Source organism: Leuciscus leuciscus (assembly GCF_965113295.1).
Source record: "Leuciscus leuciscus genome assembly, chromosome: 13".
Taxonomy (NCBI): Eukaryota; Metazoa; Chordata; class Actinopteri; order Cypriniformes; family Leuciscidae; genus Leuciscus; species Leuciscus leuciscus.
In genome coordinates, this window is record NC_138737.1 from 38,417,466 (window position 1) to 38,439,286 (window position 21,821).

At 41.0% G+C, this 21,821-nt stretch overlaps 1 protein-coding gene and 1 long non-coding RNA gene across 2 annotated transcripts in view; both read right to left on the minus strand.

Annotated features, from left to right (window-relative positions):
* LOC309512827 (fibroblast growth factor receptor 1-A-like) overlaps positions 1-21,821 on the minus strand; it is a gene marked incomplete at its 3' end in the record, with an annotated part of 73,151 nt that overhangs the window by 50,673 nt on the left and 657 nt on the right. Inside the window, exons 2-7 of the mRNA XM_082188554.1 lie at positions 19,930-20,055; positions 15,201-15,458; positions 15,019-15,102; positions 14,384-14,556; positions 10,250-10,373; positions 7,654-7,844 (exon numbers count right to left, since the gene is read on the minus strand). Of these exons, the coding sequence (XP_082044680.1) occupies positions 7,654-7,844; positions 10,250-10,373; positions 14,384-14,556; positions 15,019-15,102; positions 15,201-15,458; positions 19,930-20,044 (945 nt within the window). The 5' untranslated portion in view covers positions 20,045-20,055. The remainder of the gene's footprint in view (positions 1-7,653; positions 7,845-10,249; positions 10,374-14,383; positions 14,557-15,018; positions 15,103-15,200; positions 15,459-19,929; positions 20,056-21,821) is intronic.
* LOC309513067 lies at positions 399-3,571 on the minus strand. Its single transcript, XR_014211265.1, has 3 exons — positions 1,548-3,571; positions 533-624; positions 399-445 (listed from the first exon to the last, which is right to left on the minus strand). It is a non-coding gene; the product is annotated as an uncharacterized lncRNA (long non-coding RNA).

Genomic DNA, 21,821 nt, shown 5'->3' on the forward strand with positions numbered 1-21,821 from the left:
ATGTTTTGACATTACATTTGACATTTCATCAAATATAGCTATGTTGAGCAGTAGTACCTTATGAAGTGGTGTTGATCCATCATCATCAGTCAGACATGGATCGGCCCCACGGTCTAACAGTAGCTTGAGCACACTGTGGTGTCCGCAGTAAGACGCCCTATGAAGGGGGGTCGCCCCGCCACGAGTCTGTGCGTTCACACAAGCGCCACTGTCCAGGAGTAACTCACACACTGACAGATGACCTGCTCGACTGGCATAATGCTGCTCCAAAGAAAAAGAAGATCCGGGTTATGCATTATGAGATGTTTTTGCATTAGTGGTGAATTATAAAATGAACAAACCAAAGCGGTGTAGTTTGCCTGGTCCCTCATATTTGGATCAATTCCTTTTTTAATAAACGCCCTGACTCTCTCCACATCTCCATCCATTGCAGCTGACCAAATACCTACAAACAAGCAATTCACATGTTTTTGTTATAGGCATACCACCATTGTGTGATATGATGATATATGAACATAAGCAGGGCATGCACCTCTCTCAAAGTCCATCTCCTCCAGGGTTTGGTGGACGCTTGGTGTTGAGCGATGGGCACTACAGGTGCATTGACTTCCATGGGAATCCATCCTAAATGCTAGGCTATATAAAGCAGCACATAGACACTTTTGTTTACAGGGATAGTTCACTTTGAAATAAATTTTTGGTATGTTTTAGCTTACCTCAAGGGCATCCAAGATGTAGGTGTCTTTTTTTCCGCAGTAGTTTCAATTTTGATATTTTTAGGTCAAACCGTTCTTGTCTGTCAGTCATATAATGCAGGTCTATGGTCACTGTCTCAAAGAGCATGCACAGAGTCCAAATTAAAACAATTCCCCGTCGTCCAAATTAAACAATTCCCCATCGTAAGTACACATTGATGGCCTAAGACACGAAACGAGCGGTTTGTGTGAGAAAACGAACAGTATTTATATCGTTTTTACCACTTATACACAGCCATGTCCAAGTGATCTGATCTGACGTGTACGCAGACTGGTGCATAGATATATACACACTAGATGTCGCCTTGTCTACGGCAGTTCATTGGAACGAATGTCTTTAAGGCGACATCTAGTGTATATAAATATGCACCAGTCTGCGTACACGTCAGATCAGATCATATGGACATGGCTGTGTATAAGTGGTAAAAACGATATAAATACTGTTCGTTTTCTCACACAAACCGCTCGTTTCGTGTCTTAGGCCATCAATGTGTACTTACGATGGGGAATTGTTTAATTTGGACGACGGGGAATTGTTTTAATTTGGACTCTGTGCATGCTCTTTGAGATAGTGACCATAGACCTGCATTATATGACTGACAGACAAGAACGGTTTGACCTAAAAATATCAAAATTGAAACTACTGCGGAAAAAAAGACACCTACATCTTGGATGCCCTTGAGGTAAGCTAAAACATACCAAAAATTAATTTCAAAGTGAACTATCCCTTTAAGTAACTGAAACAGTTCAAAATCAGAACAACCACCAACACCTATAAAAGGTTTATAAAACCTGCACATGAGTTGGGAAACACTGCAACATGAGCACCAGTGAAGAGATGTGTTCTGCGTTCAACAAAAGGACGAACTTTCAAATTATAAGTTTGCGTAGGAGACGTACCATTGACATACCAAAAAAAAAAGTCCTCCAGTAGGCGGCATACCATTGGATCGTTTTGGTTGGGCTAGTTTTTAACTATCCTTGTTATTTTTTATTTTTTTCTTTCTTCAACAAATGTATGAGTTTTGTGAGCAAATATGGGTGTGCTGTCTGAGTGTCCACATTATTTTGACCATGTATGGAGAGACAGACAGTTTAGATAAGATTATTTCTAATATGCTGATTTGCTGCTCAAGAAACATTATTATTCATTATTTATATCCACAAATTTTTTTTCAAAACTGGTTTTGAACTGCTTTTCCCCTAGTAGGGAAGTATGCGGTTCAAACGCAACCCTCAACTCACTCACTCACTCAATGACACTCACTCACTGACACTCACTCAGACTCACTCACTGACACTCACTCACTGACACTCACTCACTGACTCACTCACTCACTGACTAACTCACTCACTGACACTCACTCACTGACTAACTCACTCACTGACACTCACTAAGACTCACTCACTCATTCACTGACAGACTGACTGACTCACTCACTCACTAACTCACTCACTGACACACACTCACTCACTCACTAACTCACTTACTGACTCACTCACTCACTGACACTCACTCACTCACTCACTGACTCTCACTCACTCACTCACCCACTGACTCACTACTGACACTCACTCACTCACTGACTCTCACTCACTCACTCACTCACTCACTCACTCACTGACACTCACTCACTGACTCTCACTCACTCACTCACTCACTGACACTCACTCACTGACTCTCTCACTCACTCACTCACTCACTGACACTCACTCACTCACTGACTAACTCAATCATTCACTGACTGACTGACTGACTCACTCACTCACTGACTGACACTCACTCACTGACTAACTCACTCACTGACACGCACTAAGACTCACTCACTCATTCACTGACTGACTGACTGACTCACTCACTCACTAACTCACTCACTGACACACACTCACTCACTAACTCACTCACTGACTCACTCACTCACTGACACTCACTCACTCACTGACTCTCACTCACTCACTGACTCACTCACTCACTCACTCACTCACTGACTCACTACTGACACTCACTCACTCACTGACTCTCACTCACTCACTCTCACTCACTCACTCACTGACACTCACTCACTGACTCTCTCACTCACTCACTCACTGACACTCACTCACTCACTGACTAACTCAATCATTCACTGACTGACTGACTCACTCACTCACTCACTCACTCACTCACTCACTCACTGACTGACACTCACTCACTGACTAACTCACTCACTGACACTCACTAAGACTCACTCACTCACTGACTGACTGACTCACTCACTCACTAACTCACTCACTGACACACACTCACTCACTCACTCACTCACTGACTCACTCACTCACTGACACTCACTCACTCACTGACTCTCACTCACTCACTCACTCACTCACTGACTCACTCACTGACTCTCTCACTCACTCACTCACTCACTCACTCACTGACACTCACTCACTCACTCACTGACTCTCACTCACTGACTCACTCACTCACTGACACTCACTGACTCTCACTCACTCACTCACTCACTGACTCACTCTTTGCAGAATGTATATAAAAATAAGTTAAATAAGTACATGTTTTTCTTTTCTAATCTTCATTTAATCACCAAACTTACTTAACTCACTAATCTTAAGACAGACTTGTTCATTTTCCTTTTGACCTTGTTGACACATGCACAGTTCATTTTTGATTTTTTTTGTGACATTTTTTCAACATATAAGCATATAACTTCAAAACTTACTGACTCACTCACTCAATCATTCACTCACTCACTGACTAACTCAATCATTCACTGACTGACTGACTGACTCACTCACTCACTCACTGACTGACACTCACCCACTGACTAACTCTGACTAACTCACTCACTGACACTCACCAAGACTCACTCACTAAAGCCTGGTTCACACGGCAGGATAATTAGGCCGATTTTAGCCCCGATTCACCCCTTCCGACAATCTTAAGGATGCTCCGATTATCGTAAAATAATCTGATCAGATATTCCTGCCGTGTGTTAAGGCTGCTCTCGTCTGCTCGGAAGGACGTCGGGACCGCTCCGATCTCAAATCGGGGATATCCAACATGTTGGATTTATTTGGCCCGATTTCTTCTCGTGTGTGGTGTCCCCCGAGCACGCAGCCTGTGGACTGTGGAGTGTAGCCAATCAGAAAGCGAGGTGACGACGCGGCGAGGAAACACCGGGAAATAGAATCAAAACAGCCGGCGGCATGGCGCACCAGAAAGTCCGGTGGACGTCAGAGATCATCGCCTTTTCTTTTGATAACGGTTTTTTTCGGTTAAAAACAAACTACAAACTATTGCCACTGCATCTTCTTCGTCCGCCATGATTGTTTACTCTGAAGTCACGTTTGATCTCGAGGTATTTTGCGCGATTTCCTGTCTGATCTGGGAATGCTCGAGAGTCAAATCGGTTCGTGTGTGATGTGTTGATTTTGCCGTGTGGCTGCGCACCACACACTGTACGACCAAAACTGTTAGACCCGTGATTTTTTATCCCCGTGTGTGGGGTCTCTCAGGTTTGGAAAATCGGCCGACAATTTTAAAATCGTCCCGTGTGAACCAGGCTTAACTCACTCACTCACTGACTAACTCACTCACTCACTGACACTCACTCACTGACTAACTCACTCACTGACACTCACTGACACTTACTAAGACTCACTCACTGACTAACTCACTCACTCACTGACTAACTCACTCACTCACTGACTAACTCAATCTTTCACTGACTCACTCACTCACTCACTCACTCACTCACTCACTCACTGACACTCATTCACTGACTAACTCACTGACACTAAAATACTCACTCACTCACTCACCGACTCACTCACTCACTGACTAACTCACTTACTGACACTCACTCACTGACTCTCACTCACTCACTCACTCACTGACACTCACTCACTCACTGACTCTCACTCACTCACTGACTCACTCACTGACTAACTCACTCACTCACTGACTCACTACTGACACTCACTCACTCTCACTCACTCACTCACTGACTCTCACTCACTCACTCACTGACACTCACTGACTCTCACTCACTCACTCACTCACTGACTCTCACTCACTCACTGACTCACTCTTTGCAGAATGTATATAAAAATAAGTTAAATAAGTACATGTTTTTCTTTTCTAATCTTCATTTAATCACCAAACTTACTTAACTCACTAATCTTAAGACAGACTTGTTCATTTTCCTTTTGACCTTGTTGACACATGCACAGTTCATGTTTGATTTTTTTTGTGACATTTTTTCAACATATAAGCATATAACTTCAAAACACAAAGTAGGGGGAAAAACTAATAAAAGAATCATACGAATTTCCATCTTTCTCAAAAGACCTTTCACTAAACAAACATTTCACTACTTATAAAAATAAATTCATCATAACCTTGTATGGGATGGTTTGGGGAAGAAGAATAAAGGGAGTTGGGGCAGAGGAAATTGTGGGTTTTATTTGGGTCACAGTACAAACAAATGAACAAAAACTAAGATGAGGGGGAAAAACACAGGTAACAGGGCAGGTAACAGTACAGAAGACCGGCATGGGACCAACCCGGCTGGACTGGAGGATGATGCTGAAAAAAAGGCAAGGACAAGACATTAAAAACATTTGTTGCAGGATCTGTCACAAAAGTACAGTATAAACATACACTAAAAAGAATTGGTAACATTTAAAAGACTTGTTATGGGTTAAATTGGGTAGATGCTCTTTAATAAGAGTAGGTTACCAATTTTTACAGTGTAGGATCCTCACAAAGAAACTCAAATAATTTCTGACTAAGATGGTTTGTTTTCACTTTCATGCAGCAAATAATCGATGTTAAAGGGATACTCCACTTTTTTCGGAAATATGCTAATTTTACAACTCCCCCAGAGTTAAACAGTTGAGTTTTACCGTTTTAGAATCCATTCAGCCGAACTCCGGGTCTGGCGGTACCACTTTTAGCATAGCTTAGCATAGATAATTGATTCTGACGAGTCCAGTAGCATTTCTTTCAAAATGACCAAAGAGTTTCAATATGTTTCCTATTTAAAACTTGACTCTTCTGTAGTTAAACCATGTACTAAGATCGACGGAAAATGAAAAGTTGCGATTTTCTAGGCTGATATGGCTAGGAACTATACTCTCATTCCTGCGTAATAATCAAGAAACTTTGCTGCCGTACCATGAGTCCAGCAGGCGTAATGATATGACGCAGCGCCTGAAAATAGTCCCCAGCTCGGTAACTTCCAACGTGACCGGGACTAAGTTTGTCTAACCTATCCGATTGTTAAGTCTGACGTCACGCGTGACGTCTAGCCTTTTCCGGGTCCAAGCGCTCCTCTCGTCCAGAAATAACAATGGTGGAACCTGTAAATTTATTTACGATCACGTCCTTCTTAGTGAGGCACCCTTGGCGGTCAAAAAGGGTTTAAATTCCTTAACACCAACAGAGTGGTTAGTGTAGCTCATCACTCAGGTGGCATAATTAAGGGTAGAGTCCAGGCATCAATGAAAAAGAAGATTTACGAGGTTGAAGTGAGTTAGCTCGGGACACGGGACACAGCACTGCGGCATTGTAAAAACACTCAATAATAACCAAAACACTAGCGAAAGCGGTAGGTAGGTAGAGAGGACCTGGACTTTGGACCCGGAAAGAGTATTATCGGAGAGTGGTTACGTCACGACTTAACAACCGAATTAGACCTATTTTCAGGCGCTGCGTCATATCATTACGCCTGCTGGACTCATGGTACGGCCGCACAGTTCCTTGATTATTACGCCGGAATGAGAGTAGTTCCTAGCCATATAGGCTTAGAAAATTGCAACTTTTCATTTTCCGTCGATCTTAGTACACGGTTTAACTACAGAAGAGTCAAGTTTTAAATAGGAAAAATATTGAAACTCTTTGGTCATTTTGAAAGAAATGCTACTGGACTCGTCAGAATCAATGATCTATGCTAAGCTATGCTAAAAGTGGTACCGTCAGACCCGGAGTTCGGCTGAATGGATTCTAAAACGGTAAAACTCAACTGTTTAACTCTGGGGGAGTTGTAAAATGAGCATATTTCCGAAAAAAGTGGAGTATCCCTTTAAATAGTTAGGTTATCACTGACAATGACTTAAACATAATAGCTTGTGACTTCCATCAAGTCAGGATTGTTTTTAGTAAATATTTAGTAAATATGTAGTTGCATCCACTGACCAGTTTGAAATCTGTCAGAAAATCATATGCATATTTGTATGATGTAAAACGCGTGTAGACATACGCATGTGCGCAAGGATTTTTTGAATCCAAAATTTGTCTAATTCATGCGTTTACATAATTTTACTTAATTTTTTCCTGTTGATTGGATTTTCCAGGTCTACACCACTCCTTTCAATCTGATTTAAATTGAATTTGGATCGAGCTCATACAGATTTTACATTAAGCCTTTTCAGTCTGATTGACTTCTAAACTGATTATGAACAGATGATTTGAGTGCATGTAAACAGCTGCTGTTAAAAAGGGATATGAAACCATCAACCAAAAACAGCACAAGAACCACAAATACCTTTATAGACAGTCAACCATGCAGAGTGATTGGAGTGGCCGATAGAGTTCCCAGCCAAGCAGGTGTACTCTCCAGCATCCTCTAAAGACACATTCCTGATCTGCAGCACCTCCACCTCCATCTCCTTATCCGTAGTGCTGACGCCTGCCGTCTAGAGAAAAGAACCACAGGATGAAGCCGAAGAGATCCGGGAAAACCAACCAGAGGTGAGAGAGGATGCTTTGGCAAAGAGTGTGCTTGTTAATTTTTACACATTGTATGACAATTAAATATTGCAAACTGTGTCACTACATTATTTTGTGTAGGAACATGAGAATTTAAAAAAAAATCTCAGAATAGTGAAGAGGTTTTACCTTCAAGATCCGAACGTACAGCAGTCCGTCAGGGCCGACTCTGCTGCCGTTCACCTCGATGTGCTTCAGCCACTGGATGTGTGGTTGAGACTCACTGAAGACTTTACACACAAACTCCACATCACTTCCCACCACTGCAGTACGGTTAGCAGGCAAACCAGCATGGAGGATCGGCCTGTTCGGTGAGCGCTCTGTATCTCACACACACACACACACACACACACACACATACACATTATACACAGGGTGGTTAAAATTTGCATAAATAACATCAATTATTTTTTACTCCTTTCTCTGATCAGCTTTTTCCCCCTCTTCCCCTCTGATTGGAATCCACTTCTGCTTCAATGTATATGTAATGAGTGATTATAATCAAGGTATTAATCAATATTTAATATGTAATATTTCAATATCAATAAGGAACCACTGGCATTATTGGAGATTGACTGAGTTGTTGTCCGGGACAACAAAATCTGCGCCCAAATCTGCGTCCTGGAAGGTCACGACATGCCTAACTTCAGGGTCCGAGTGTCAGCTGCATAATTGATGGAGATATGCTTCAGTCTATCTGTATATGTGTGGGAAATTACCATGTTTATCTATTTCTTAGCCAATTAGTAACAGCAACCTTAAAGGATTAGTTCACTTTAAAAAAAAATGTTGCTGATAATTTACTCACCCCGATGTCATCCAAGATATCCATGTCTTTATTAATTTCGAAAAGAAATTAAGGTTTTTGAGGAAAACATTCCAGGATTTTTCTACACAGAATGGACTTCAATTGCAACCAACCATACCAATGTTCAAAGAAGGTTCAAATGTCCGTCTCAATGCAGCTTCAAAGTCTCTGCATGATCCCAGTCGAGAAATAAGGGTTTTATTTAGCGAAACGATCTGTCATTTTCTAAAAATAATATAAAATACAAAATACAAGACCCAGACAACATGACACATGAGACAAGGGAACACATGGCAGGATCACATGACTTGAACAGGGGCCCAACATGAAACATAAACAGAGTCCAGGAGTGTGGTCTTGGGGGAGGGATGGCGGGCCAGTTCCGTGCAAGGGAACAAGGCTGGAACCGTGGCATGACGGGCCTGGGCCGTGGAGTGTGGGCAGACCTGGGCCGTGGCATAGCGTGGACGGACCTGGCAGGCTATGAAGTCTCCAGGATGGCATCAAGAGTTCAGGGGGCCAGGGCGGACCTCACAGTTCAGGGGGCCATAGAGACTCAGACTTGGCAGGCATGACGTGAAGAGGCTCAGACTTGGCGGATACTGTGGGGTTGCGGGGCTCCTCATCCGCAAAACCCACAGTAAACGATGAGCCACTTAACAACAAGGCATAGCCTATGTATTCTGCCAACGACCAGTGGATCTTTCCCCCAGGAAGCTGGGAGCGAATGGGCTCATTCAGAATCACCCGAAAAATGTCTTTCAAAGCAACGTCATTAAAATCCACCTGATGGCTGAGTCCACAAAAGTCCTGAACACAGGTTTCAATGGCCTGGTCGCTTGACGGAGGTTCAAGAGACGAAGAACTGCTGGGTTCATTGTGAGGGTCTTGTATTATGTAACGTGGGGATCCACTGGAGGCAAGTTTGTAGAACCCAAGTACAGTTTATTCAAAGATCCAAAACATAAAACAAAATACAAAATAGAAGACAAAGACTTGGCTTGGTAAGACTTGGCTTGGCTTGGCTTGGGAAAATATGAAACCGACAGCGGCTACACAAACAAATTACAAGACCCAGACAACATGACACATGAGACAAGGGAACACATGGCAGGATCACATGCTGTATGTGTCTGTCTTGTCTGTATGCAAGTTTGAGGGACTTTATTTAGGTTGCTGATCCCTGATTTAGCTTGTATTCATTTTTGGGTATTGCTGATAATGAATAGATAAAGCTTAGCATTAAATCATTCCAATTTTTATTTTGTGCGACAAAACTCAACTTTTCTCAACAACTCTGTGGCTGCTCAGAAATGTTGCAACCTAGGCTCCTTGGAAATATGTGCTTCCACTTGCATTTCTTGAAAAGAAAAAAGAAGCTCTCGCTCAAAAATTACATTTAAAAAGTATAATGACCTTGACCAAAATCACGAACATGATTAAAAAAAAACACTTTTCAATTACAGTACAACATCTGATTGTCCTAGGAGGACTTGATGGCATAAATGTATTGTGTGTCTTGTGTGCGAGTGACAAATTCCAATTGTGTGTATGGCACAGATGATGTCACAGTGGCCTCTGTCTACATGGGTTCACTGATTGGCTGATGTGGACTTGATTGATACCTTCATTATTTAGCAAATAAATCAGTGCAACATAAAAAAGGCATCAATTAAGTCCATTAAGTCAGCCAATCAGTGTATGAAATGTATTATCTAATTCCAATTACTCTAATCTCAGCCACTAACAATGTCTCTAACTCTAACACATCTGAATCCACTACGTCACTTAAACACTTCATATTTGCAATAGATCATTTAACACACACCATCACCAGAGTACATGTGCCTGCCCTTGAAGATGACATTTACATCAACCTAACTTTTATGTAGAGGTAAGAAAAGAAATAAGACTGACCGACTACGTCCAGCTGGTAGGTGTGATTGATGCTGCCGTATTTGTTTTCCACCAGGCAGGTGTAGTTGCCATTGTCTGACGGTACCACCGACTCCATTATGATGGTCCACATGTGCACCCGAACCTGTGCAGTAACAGAGATATACACATATCAGATAAGAGCTTGCATGTGTGGAAGAAATGTAATATGTTCTATATGTGTCATTTTCTTATATTCATAGTAATAAGATTAATGTAGTAAAATGACACGAGGATTACATGCGGAGTCCCATGATTCTCTGCTACATTGATGGAACAAAACTGTTATTAACTCTTATGAATGTATGTACGTGTATGACCTCGTATACGTGACTTGACAAAAAGTAATGTATGACTGAGACAAAGGGCCTTTACTCAAGGGTAGTAGGATGCAACAATGTGTTAGTTATGGGACATGTTGTTCATTTAGCCACTCTGATGACATAGAGGGAGTCAACTATAAAGAAGGAAGGGTGCCCCCACTCTTTGTCACACTCTGCAGGCAATTTGTAATGACTGTATGACTGCTGACCTTTCCTTGCAAGGGAATAAATAATCTTTAAAGACAATTGATCCATGTTTGTCTCTTATTCAGTATTAGAAAATTGTTTGCCACCACACATGACACCAGGATGTCCAATCAGTGCAGATTCCAAGTGAGAGTGAAAAAATAAACTATTAACATTACCTCATAATGTACAAATTATTTTTTTAAAAGTGAATCTGATCATTTACAAATTATTTGTAAAAAATTTAATCTGATTCAGAACTCTTCAGTTATAGATTAAGACAAAATCTACATGCATCCATAGATGCATAAGAAGGCTGACCCCTAATTTCCACCAACTGCGGAACGGCTGCGGATCCGCTCCGGAACGGCGGCGGAGTCAATAGGTTTCCATATAAAGTCAATGTGTGTATTTTCACTGACTGCGGAACGGCTGCATTCCGACTCCGGTGATCCGCAGCGCTCCGGAGCAGATACGCAGAGCTTCTATTTTTGCCGGATGCCGGAGAGCTCCGCAGCAATTCAGCACTTATATCACGTGACCATTTGTGAATTCGCGAGATTTCGTGGGTCCTCGTGACTTCAGCTGTCAGTCATGGCCGCAGCCGTTCCGCAACAAATCCGGACCTGGTGGGTATTGAAGGACGGCGGAGCACGGAGCCGATCCGCAGCCGTTCCGCAGTTGGTGGAAATCCGGGGTGATTGTCTTTTAAGATCAGCAGAAAATCCAAAGTGAAAAAATCACATTGTGTTTTATGGTGGAGAGTGAGAATCAGGCCACTCCATGTCCACTAATGCTATGATGAAAAATTACCAATCGTGGCTCCTAGACGGTGGTCCTACGTCTTACCCCTTATTTTCACCAACTGCGGAACGGCGGCGGAGTCAATAGGTTTCCATTAAAGTCAATGTGTGTATTTTCACTGACTGCGGAACGGCTGCGTTCCGACTCCGGCGATCCGCAGCCCTCCGGAGCAGATTCGCAGAGCTTCTTTTTTTTCCGGAATGCCGGAGAGCTCCGCAGCAATTCAGCACTTATATCGCGTGATCATACGTGAATTCGCGAGATCTCGCGGGTCCTCATGACTTCAGCTGCCGCATCCATTCCGCAACAAATCCGGACCTGGTGGGTATTGAAGGACGGCGGAGCACGGAGCCGACACGCAGCGGAGCTGATCCGCAGCCATTCCGCAGTTGGTGGAAATCCAGAGAGACAGTGTGAGAAATTTAGCATGATCATCTTAATGTGTTTTGCTGGTACGACCTACGTCTACTGACCAGCCAATAAAACTGCAACATGAAATAGTGTATTTATCAACGCGGCATGGCGCTAAAACTTAAAGGGGACATAACACACACAGTTTCTGCCAATCTCATGTTAATCTTGAGTACCTAAAGAATAGTATTGCATCCTTCATATCTCCGAAGAATCTTTAGTTTTATCAGATTTATAAAAGAGAGATAAAGCTTTACCGCTTCTTTCCGAAAACAGTCGAGCTCCTAGAGGAGTACTGTGCAGTTCTCCCGACGACTGAACGAAACGCGCTGATGGGCACGCTCTTGCTCTCTCTCTGGTTGATGTGTGTGCATGCTCTTTCGGGAGAAGTGCCCATACAAGGAATTTCACCCTTTTTGACATCATACCTTTTTTTCGCCCTTTTTTCATACTCAAAAAAAACTTTCCGAAACGTATACTAACCCTGAAGGAGTGTATTTGGCACAGAAATACTCTGTCATATGTCCAACTCCTTTTTGAAACTTTGGCCATGTTTAGCATGAGAATCCAACTCTTTAACAGTGTAAATAAACGCCTCCAGAAGCTTGACTGTTTTCAGAAAGAAGCGGTACAGCTGCATCTCTCTAATATAAATCGAGGGAGTACCGATGAAAACTAGCCTTCGGGGTAATTTGGGTACATTTACATTCATGATTGTTGATTAATTGTCCATAATTAATTGTCCCTAGAAAAGGGACATGATTGTCCCTATTCTAAAGTCTAAAAAAATACAAAAAAATTGTCAGAATGCATGAAATGGCATTAGACATCCCCTTTAAAACTACTTGCCTCGTGCTCCATTTGCAAAATTGGCCAAGTTGGCCTCTTTTTCCGAGCCATGGCCACGTCCATATCCTCCTCTTTCGCTTCCTCCTCTTTTTTTCAACACACATAAAAAACAAAATTGCCAAAGAGTGATTTATCTGGCTTTATTTGTTAACCACTAACGCATGCTGATGACGTTTTATTCTTCTATACTAACTAAATACTGCTGTATTTGGCCGAGCGATTGTTTGGGGGCTCGCTAATATATTCGAGTTTGACCATAGTTCTTGTGGGGAGAAGAATTTATGGTTCCACTTTATTTCGATAGTCCACTTTAGACATTCTACTAACTGTAAGTAACTTTGCAACTACATGTCAACTAACTCTCATTAGAGTATTAGTAGACTGTAGTAGATTGTCAGTAGACTGTTAGGTTATGGTTAGGTGTTAGGGTTCGGGTTAGTTGAAAAAATTGACGTAATATCTGTTGGGGGACCATCAAAATAAAGTGTTAGCAGATATTAAGCATACAGTCTACTGATACTCTAATGACAGTTAGTTGACATGTAGTTGCAAAGTTACTCATATTTAGTAGAATGTCTAAAGTCGACTATCGAAATAAAGTATTACTGAATTTATAGAAGGTTTGTAGTGTAGCAGTTCTTCAGCTGCGATGTTAGCATGTAGTCTTTCAAATAATATTAACCCAAAGTTCTGTCTGTGTGACAGAACTTTATACATGAAGACAAAAAGGCTACATACAATAGTAAACTGTCTGGACCTCCCACAGGAGATTGATGAACACTACAATTCACCCTGAGCAATGTTGGGTCTTTGTCATTCACACTCATCGGTTTCTATGGGCTATACATCTGTATGGGCCATTTGGTTCATGTCTTTACAGACACAGATAGAGTTGATTGCATCTTGAGGCACAGTAACAATGTAAATGCATCTGACTGAAATACACATAATCTTTCACTACAATTCAATAGGTGTCAACACTGTACAGTCTACATACATGTCATACCCAAGTTTATTAGATCCATGTCGTACAGTGTGATGTGTAATGATCTAATAGGATTGCAGAAATTGCAGTCTGTAGAAGGCATCAATCACAACTCTTCTCAAGCCAAGAGCTCTATAACATGGATCTCTAATGTGCAGCTGAATTAGGATGTAGGTGACTCCCAATTTTGCCTCTCATTTGACAAAGCTATAGCTTGCCCTCAAATGTTGTGTTATCATTTGCTAATCAAGGAGAGTGTTCAGGGTACTTTTTTTGACAGAACAAAGTCTCAATATTGCTTCTCTTTGACTTCTTCAAGATTCGCCATTAAGTTGCATTTAAAAAACACAGCTAACAGATTTTAATTACATGAGGCCAAGTCAATAATGACACAATTGAATTTTTTTGGTGACCTATTACTTTAAGCAATATGTTATTATGTTTTTGGAAAAAAAAGGAAAGCGGCATGCCATGAAGTCATCGAAAATGCCAGGTGTCTGATCAAGAGTATGAAGCATGCTTTAGTTGCCTGTGGTTTCTTCTTCCAGTTGCCCTCACCTTGAAGCCTCCTATTCGCTGGTCTCTCTTGAACTCTTTGCCATTCTTGAGCCACTTGAGAGTTGGTGTAGGGTTACCGTTGACCTGGCAACGAAACTTGACAGTTTTGCTGGCGGGAACCGCGTGGAGCTTCTTCTCCATCTTATCAGGGTGAGCCCAAACAGGAGCCATTGCTGAGGAACCGATAGAAAGTGAAAAAAAAATAAGACTGAGAATATTACTATGAAACTACAATGTGAACATTATCAGGAGGATGACCATCGTAGAACACTAATCCAAAGCAACGATTCGAGCACGTTCCAGGAGAGTGATTATACTAAGGTGACCTCAGATCAAAGTGTGCAATATTTGGGTGTTGGTGGATGGTTTCGCTCCTTTTGACTGGCTTGATAGTGCCCTTGCGACTCAAAGACTAATCCATCAAAAGACATGAAGACTTACAGTCTAATAAACTAAAGCTCGGCACATTCCATAAGACGGCTGTGGTTTATAAAACAAAAATGTGCACTATTTCCTGTTATAATTCCTGCTTTGAAGGACAATCCTAACAATATTGATTCACATTGACATTTGCATATCTTTGAGTCAGAGTTTCGCGCACAGAGAGTTTGACTAAGAGAGCAACGGTGACTCACGAAGCAGCTTCTGGTCATTTGATAGCTTGGCCTCCTCTGAGGAAGACTCGTCTTCATCATCATCTTCTGAGGATATCAATCCATCTGACCAAAGAACAGAAAATCAGGTTATGTTTTTGTTGTGTTTGTGAACAATACAAATGTCAACCTATCAGCAATTTTGAATTCAATTGGTTTCTCACCTGTAACGTTGACATTGAAGTAATCTGTATGGTTGCTGTTGGGTCCCTGAGCAAAGCAAGCATACAGACCAGAGTCGGCCGGCTCTACTGTTTCGATCTCCATCTGGTCGCTGCGCAGACGCGTGTGCTCTCCGTCAACCAGTGGAAAATGGTCCTTAGTCCAGGTCACTTCCTGTGTCTCCTCGTTACCTTTACAGCTCAGCTCCAGCTTTTCCCCCGGATACAGAGTGTACGGCGTGGGATCAACCAGGGCTACCGCTTGTTTTTCAACAAGATGAAAAAAAATAATGATTATGTTAAGTTGTTAAGTTATGTCATCAAGTTAAGTTATGATGGATATATTATCAGGGACCCCCCAAGCTCCCAAAAAATGGGGTAACATATTCCCCCAAAAATTAACATCCCAAATTAAGCTAACACATTGGCAGAACGTGGTGTCTTGTTACAGGACACACAGAGACTTTTAGATATATACAATATATTAGTCGCCTTGGCTACTGCAGTTAGTGCATCTAGTGTATATATCTATACCCGCCCGCGCTCTCAGATCATTTGGACGCAGCTGTGTTCAAGAGGTAATAACGATATAAATACTGTTCGTTTTCTCACACAAACCGCTCGTTTCGTGTCTCGGGCCATCAATGTGTACTTACGATGGGGAATTGTTTAATTTGGACGATGGGGAATTGTTTTAATTTGGACTCTGTGCATGCTCTTTGAGACAGTGACCATCGACCTGCATTATATGACTGACAGACAAGAACAGTTTGACCTAAAAATATCAAAATTGAAACTACTGCGGAAACAAAGACACCTACATCTTGGATGCCCTTGAGGTAAGCTAAAACATACCAAAATTTTATTTCAAAGTGAACTATCTCTTTAAGCAAAGCGCACGTTTCTCACAGCGTATATGTGCAATGAAGCCCGCAAATGTCCTTCAGCCTATCCGAACTTTTTAAAAGATTATTAAAGGTTCGACTCGAGTGGTGTGCGTGTGTGTGTGTGTGTGTGTAAGGAATTGGAAGCAAGCAGAAAACGGGTGTTTCTTAAACATACGCAGTGTCAGCCCCTGTCTGTGGTTAAAAACTAAGCTTATTGTTATTAAAAATGATAGCCCACAAGAAGCTAGCGATCCATATTGTCTGTACTCTGATTTGCAGCCCAAAAAGGAGAAAAAGAAAAGAAGATTATGGGGGAGGAAATGGTTGGGGAGATGTGGGAAGCAAGGATTGTGTGTTCTGCAGAGAATTGGTGGTAAATATACTGGTGTATATCCTCCCCGATATTTCCTGCTGCCCTGTATCTTGCTCTCTCATTGGATAGGTCATCGCCGATGTAGTTTTCAGTCAGAACACATTTCACACACAGCTGAATTTTGAATCGCAGACAGGTCCAGATATTGGTAACACTTTATAATAATGTTCAGTTGTAAGTTATTTATAAGTGGTTAGTTAATGATGAACTAATCATTTACAAAACATTCATAAATGATTAGCAAGTGATATACTAACATTTTATGTATGTTTTGTAAATTCTGTTACAAGTCATTTACAAGTGATTAGTAAATGATTAACTAATCATTTACGAAACATGACTATGCATTCATAAATGATTAATAAATTGTTCAAATGTTTTGCTCACATCAGGTGCACAGTGGTTAGACTCCATGTGTTTCAGAGAAGACAGCTGTCTATACCCTCACCAGTCAGCACTTACACTGCAGCACACACTACAGTGTTCAACACCTGTTATAGATGTGTAAACGCATGAATAAATCATTTACAACACTTTCTGCATCCCCTAATCTAAAGTGTAAACTATTCATCACTTGTAATTGTGTTGAACATTGTTCCTTACCTGTTACAAATGATCTGTACGTGTATACAAGGCATTTACAACACTTTCTGCACCCTCTAATTGCTACATATATAAAAAAATTAAATAAAAAAAATTATTAAACATTTATGAAATGCATATTCATGTTTTGTAAATGATTAGTTAATCATTAACTAATCAATTGTAAATGACTTAACTGAATATACAAAACATACATACAATAATTAACATATCACTTATTAATCATTTATGAACGCATAGTCATGTTTCGTAAATGATTAGTTAATCATTTGCTAATCACTTGTAAATGACTTGTAACGGAATTTACAAAACATACATAAAATGTTAGTATATCACTTGCTAATCATTTATGAATGTTTTGTAAATTATTAGTTCATCATTAACTAACCACTTATAAATGACTTACAACTGAACATTATTATAAAGTGTTACCCAGATATTTAGCATGCCAAATATCTCACAGGCTTCGGCTACACATCGTCAATTCTTTCAGATCGCGTCTTGGATAATGCACACTATGTGATTGTGCCCTGCTAAAAATATAGAGTGTTTGTAGTATGAATGTAATTGGGACGTACTACATTCACCATGTTGTCATTATCATGTGACATACCAGCGTCTGTTGTTTCATCACTGTCATTAATAAATCCTCTCACATGGCCTCATGGGATAGTAAAGTGTCCATCATGTGCGCACTTCAGAATCTCTCCATAAGCAGTAGATCGTCTGGGTACATTTTGACCACTCTTTTATGAGTATTATGAATTCGGACATAATTATTTTGTCACAAACTGTTTTTCACCTACTATATAGGGAAGTATGCGATTTAGGATGCAGATTCTTGTTTAGTTACTTCTTTACTCAGTATATAGCCCTGTGTGAGTCTTCCTTTGTTTGTTGTCTTTGTTTTTCGTCTTCATCTTGGATTCTTTTCTTGTTTTTGTTTAATACATTTCTGTATGAAGATCCACATCTTAAAGCCCATGTTGCAGGTTAGAGTACCCAGTAAGCCAATGTATAGAAAAATAATGTAGGAACTAGATTTAAATATAAACATATACTTATAAAACGCTATTTAGGCTTCTGGAGTCGTTTTTGTGAGAAAATTTTACTTCCGCATTTGAAAACCGCCGAACCGGAAGTGACGCAACATGAGGGAGAGCGGTCAAAATAAACAATAGGAAAGCAATGGATCGCAATGACAGCTCGGAAAGCTGGGGGAATTGTAGCCTAAATGTTTACTCGTATGATATATATAATTCATATAATTGATATATATGATGATATCATATAATTATGAGCCTGATATGAAGCCAAGTGAGCAGGACAGGCCAGGGTTAGACAGAACAACGGTGAGTTGTGGTGTGAGGAGAACAGGGCAAGAGAACAGTGTTAGCTTATAGATGTATTCACGTTAGCCGACGATATGTATAACACTATGCTCAGATCACAATACTGTACAGATTATTATCATCATGTATCAGGCAATAGCAAAGCTAGTATTTAGACCCTTACCTTCATGTGTTGTGTGTGTCAGCCATTAGGAGACAGTTTCCAGAGGAAGAGGGACTTTATAAAGGCTTTGAATTGACCCATTTGGTGACGATGAATACAAAAAATGATCACAATCACAACTGTCTTACTGTACAAAAACTTTATATGTAGAAACAGCCAACACAAACATTAAAGTCGGTTTGTACAGATTGAAAATTAATTATAGAACATAATATATTATATTTATAATAATAATAATAATAATAATAATAAGTGTTGGCTGCAGACTAATAACAAACACATAAATGCATTACAAGTTTATGTAGGATATGTTAATGAATTAAATTAAGACAGGCACATTTTGTAAAACAGATGTACAATAAGTGATGTCTGACGGATCCGTGAGCGTCATGTTTCCCGCCGGCGGCCGAACCACATGCTGACGGCGGACCGTCACCGGGCGACCCGATGAAGGAGCCGGTGTTGTGCCGAATTTCGACCCCCTGCCAAATTATTACCCCCCTCGTTGAAGTCAGTACCTGATTGCCTAATCCTAACCCCACCCCTAATCCTAACCCCTCCCCCACAACTAATCCTAAACCTACCAATACTAGGGGGGTAATAATTTGGCGGGGGTCGAAATTCGGCACAACACCTGGACAGTGTCCACATATCGCCGGGATTATAATCATTCGGTCTATAGTGAACGCTACACGCTACCGCGTTATTCAAAGCAAAAGCAGAAGCAGAAGTGAAGTCCCGTCTCTTACCCTGCACAAAACGCACGGAAGATCGCACCGTCCTTTTTCTTATTCGGAAACCTGTGGACTCGATGCCCTGACAGGCCATAATTCACAATAATTTACCACGACGATGATTAATTGAAATACAATAAGCACCGGAATCATGACCGCTCCAACTGAATACCAACCTACTCCACACTGAGCGAACGCAGAGCTGGCGAACGACTCCCTCATGTGGCGTCATATGACGCGATGGTGAAAAAAAAAAGCGTTTTTTCAACACGGTCAAGGAAACTGTCACGTTTTCTATTAAATTTGTGCCCTTATGTCTTGCAAAACAATTTTTAATCCTGCATTTACTTTTCATATGGTATTTTCATACAAGGTTATATTAATAAAAAAATTATAAAAAAAAAACCTGCAACATGGGCTTTAACTACTCCTTACCTGCAATTACACACTATTTAATTTACTGAAACTAAGCTTAAAGTTATTGAGAAATCTTAATGATGTTTGAATGATTGTGATGAGGTTATAGCTGATCACAACAGAAGTCATATCTTACGATTGCAAAATTCAATTGCAGGTTGGATAGGTGAAAATTATCACACTTGATTTTGAAAAAAACTTACCCTCAGCTTGGGTGGCAGATCTGCCCTGTGACTGAAGAGGCTGAGTTAGAAGTACTAAGATCAGCAGCAGCATGGTTTTCTTCTTCATCATTATCATCAAGGATTCTCTCTGCATCCAAGTCAGCTCTGAAAAAACATTATTTTTCTTATATTCTCCATTGTTGCAGCTCCTCTCTTCCCAGTCTGTCAGTAACACTCTGTTTAGTTCCTGTCTCTATGAAGCCCCTCCTTCCGAAGAGCACAATGTGCTCTGATTGGTTGGCTGGACCAGTGTGTTGTGATTGGTCAACTGCTTAAAGCATGTTTGGGGAAATGTCCCACCCCGTACAATAACTGCTGCGGCATCCCAATTCACCTACTTATACTACGCCCTAAAAGTATGTACTCTTTTTGTGAAGAAGTGTATCAGAAGAGCTGGCAAGCTTTGGGACATACCACTTCGTCATCTTTAACGGACAGCTCTGTTGCTTAGTTGCATCTTGTCAATGTTTAAACTGCCCTGTCAATCATCTTGGCGTTTCAGGGAGTTCAGAAACAGTGACATAGCCTGGGAAAACCCAGACTACTTCCGGCGAATTTTAATTCTCTCTCCAGGATAGTCTGGAGAAGAGCCCATTCAAACTCATTTCTGTGCCGCCGAAATCGCGGCACCAATCAGAAACGTTTGGGGAGGGATTTACATGATGACGACAGCGCAGCGACGCTGAAGGAGATTTCATTACAAAGATGGATGCCGCCGTGGAACATCACTCGTTCGAATCATAGACAGTATATAAACGAATCAGTTATCGCGTCTGTTTTGAGCAATTTAAACTTACCGTTTTCGTTAAAGGGTTAGAGGGCGCGCGCGCATCCTGCTGTGTGACGTGTACGCAGACTGCGCGCGCCCTCAGATCACTTGGACATGGCTGTGTATAAGAGCTAAAAACGATATAAATACTGTTCGTTTTCTCACACAAACCGCTCGTTTCGTGTCTTAGGCCATCAATGTGTACTTACGATGGGGAATTGTTTAATTTGGACGATGGGGAATTGTTTTAATTTGGACTCTGTGCATGCTCTTTGAGACAGTGACCATAGACCTGCATTATATGACTGACAGACAAGAACGGTTTGACCTAAAAATATCAAAATTGAAACTACTGCGGAAAAAAAGACACCTACATCTTGGATGCCCTTGAGGTAAGCTAAAACATACCAAAATTTAATTTCAAAGTGAACTATCCCTTTAAAACCGGAGCAAAGAACAACACTCGAAGCATACGTCATCTCCTTCATCGATCTGATTGGTTTTATGACTATCCAATTGCGCCCAGAGGAATTTGAGCTACGTCGGTTGGTGACGCCCCTTTGGAAATGATTTGTCTACATAGCTTCCCCAGACCCTATACTCAGTTTCAACTGAGAAGGGTCTGGTTTTAACCAGGCTAACAGTGACATTGATTTAATAACTAGGGACTTTGTGCTTTGGAACTTTTGGAAAATTTGGGAATAGAAACTGTATGGTTACTGGTAGGAAGTAACATCACAATAAAGTAGGCTAAGTTTATGACCAAATTATTTAGCTGATATAAAAGCTAGTCCTTTGTTAACACAAACTATTTCAGATTAAAGTGGCCCCAGTCGCTAGACTGCCAGTAAAGGAGGCTATTAGGTCCATACCCATACCCTTTCCTGTTCATTCTTCTGGGAAAACTGACTCATGCTGAAAAAATGTCACGTAAGTGTGTGTGTGTGTGTGTGAGTGTGTGTGTGTGTGTCAGGGCAGAATTTCACCGAAACAGTATAAGAACAACCAAAGAGGATTGCTGAATGAGTCAAAATTATGTAAACTGGAGGAAGTTTGACCAATCTGATGGATTTGTGATATATTGGATAATTAATTAGAGCAA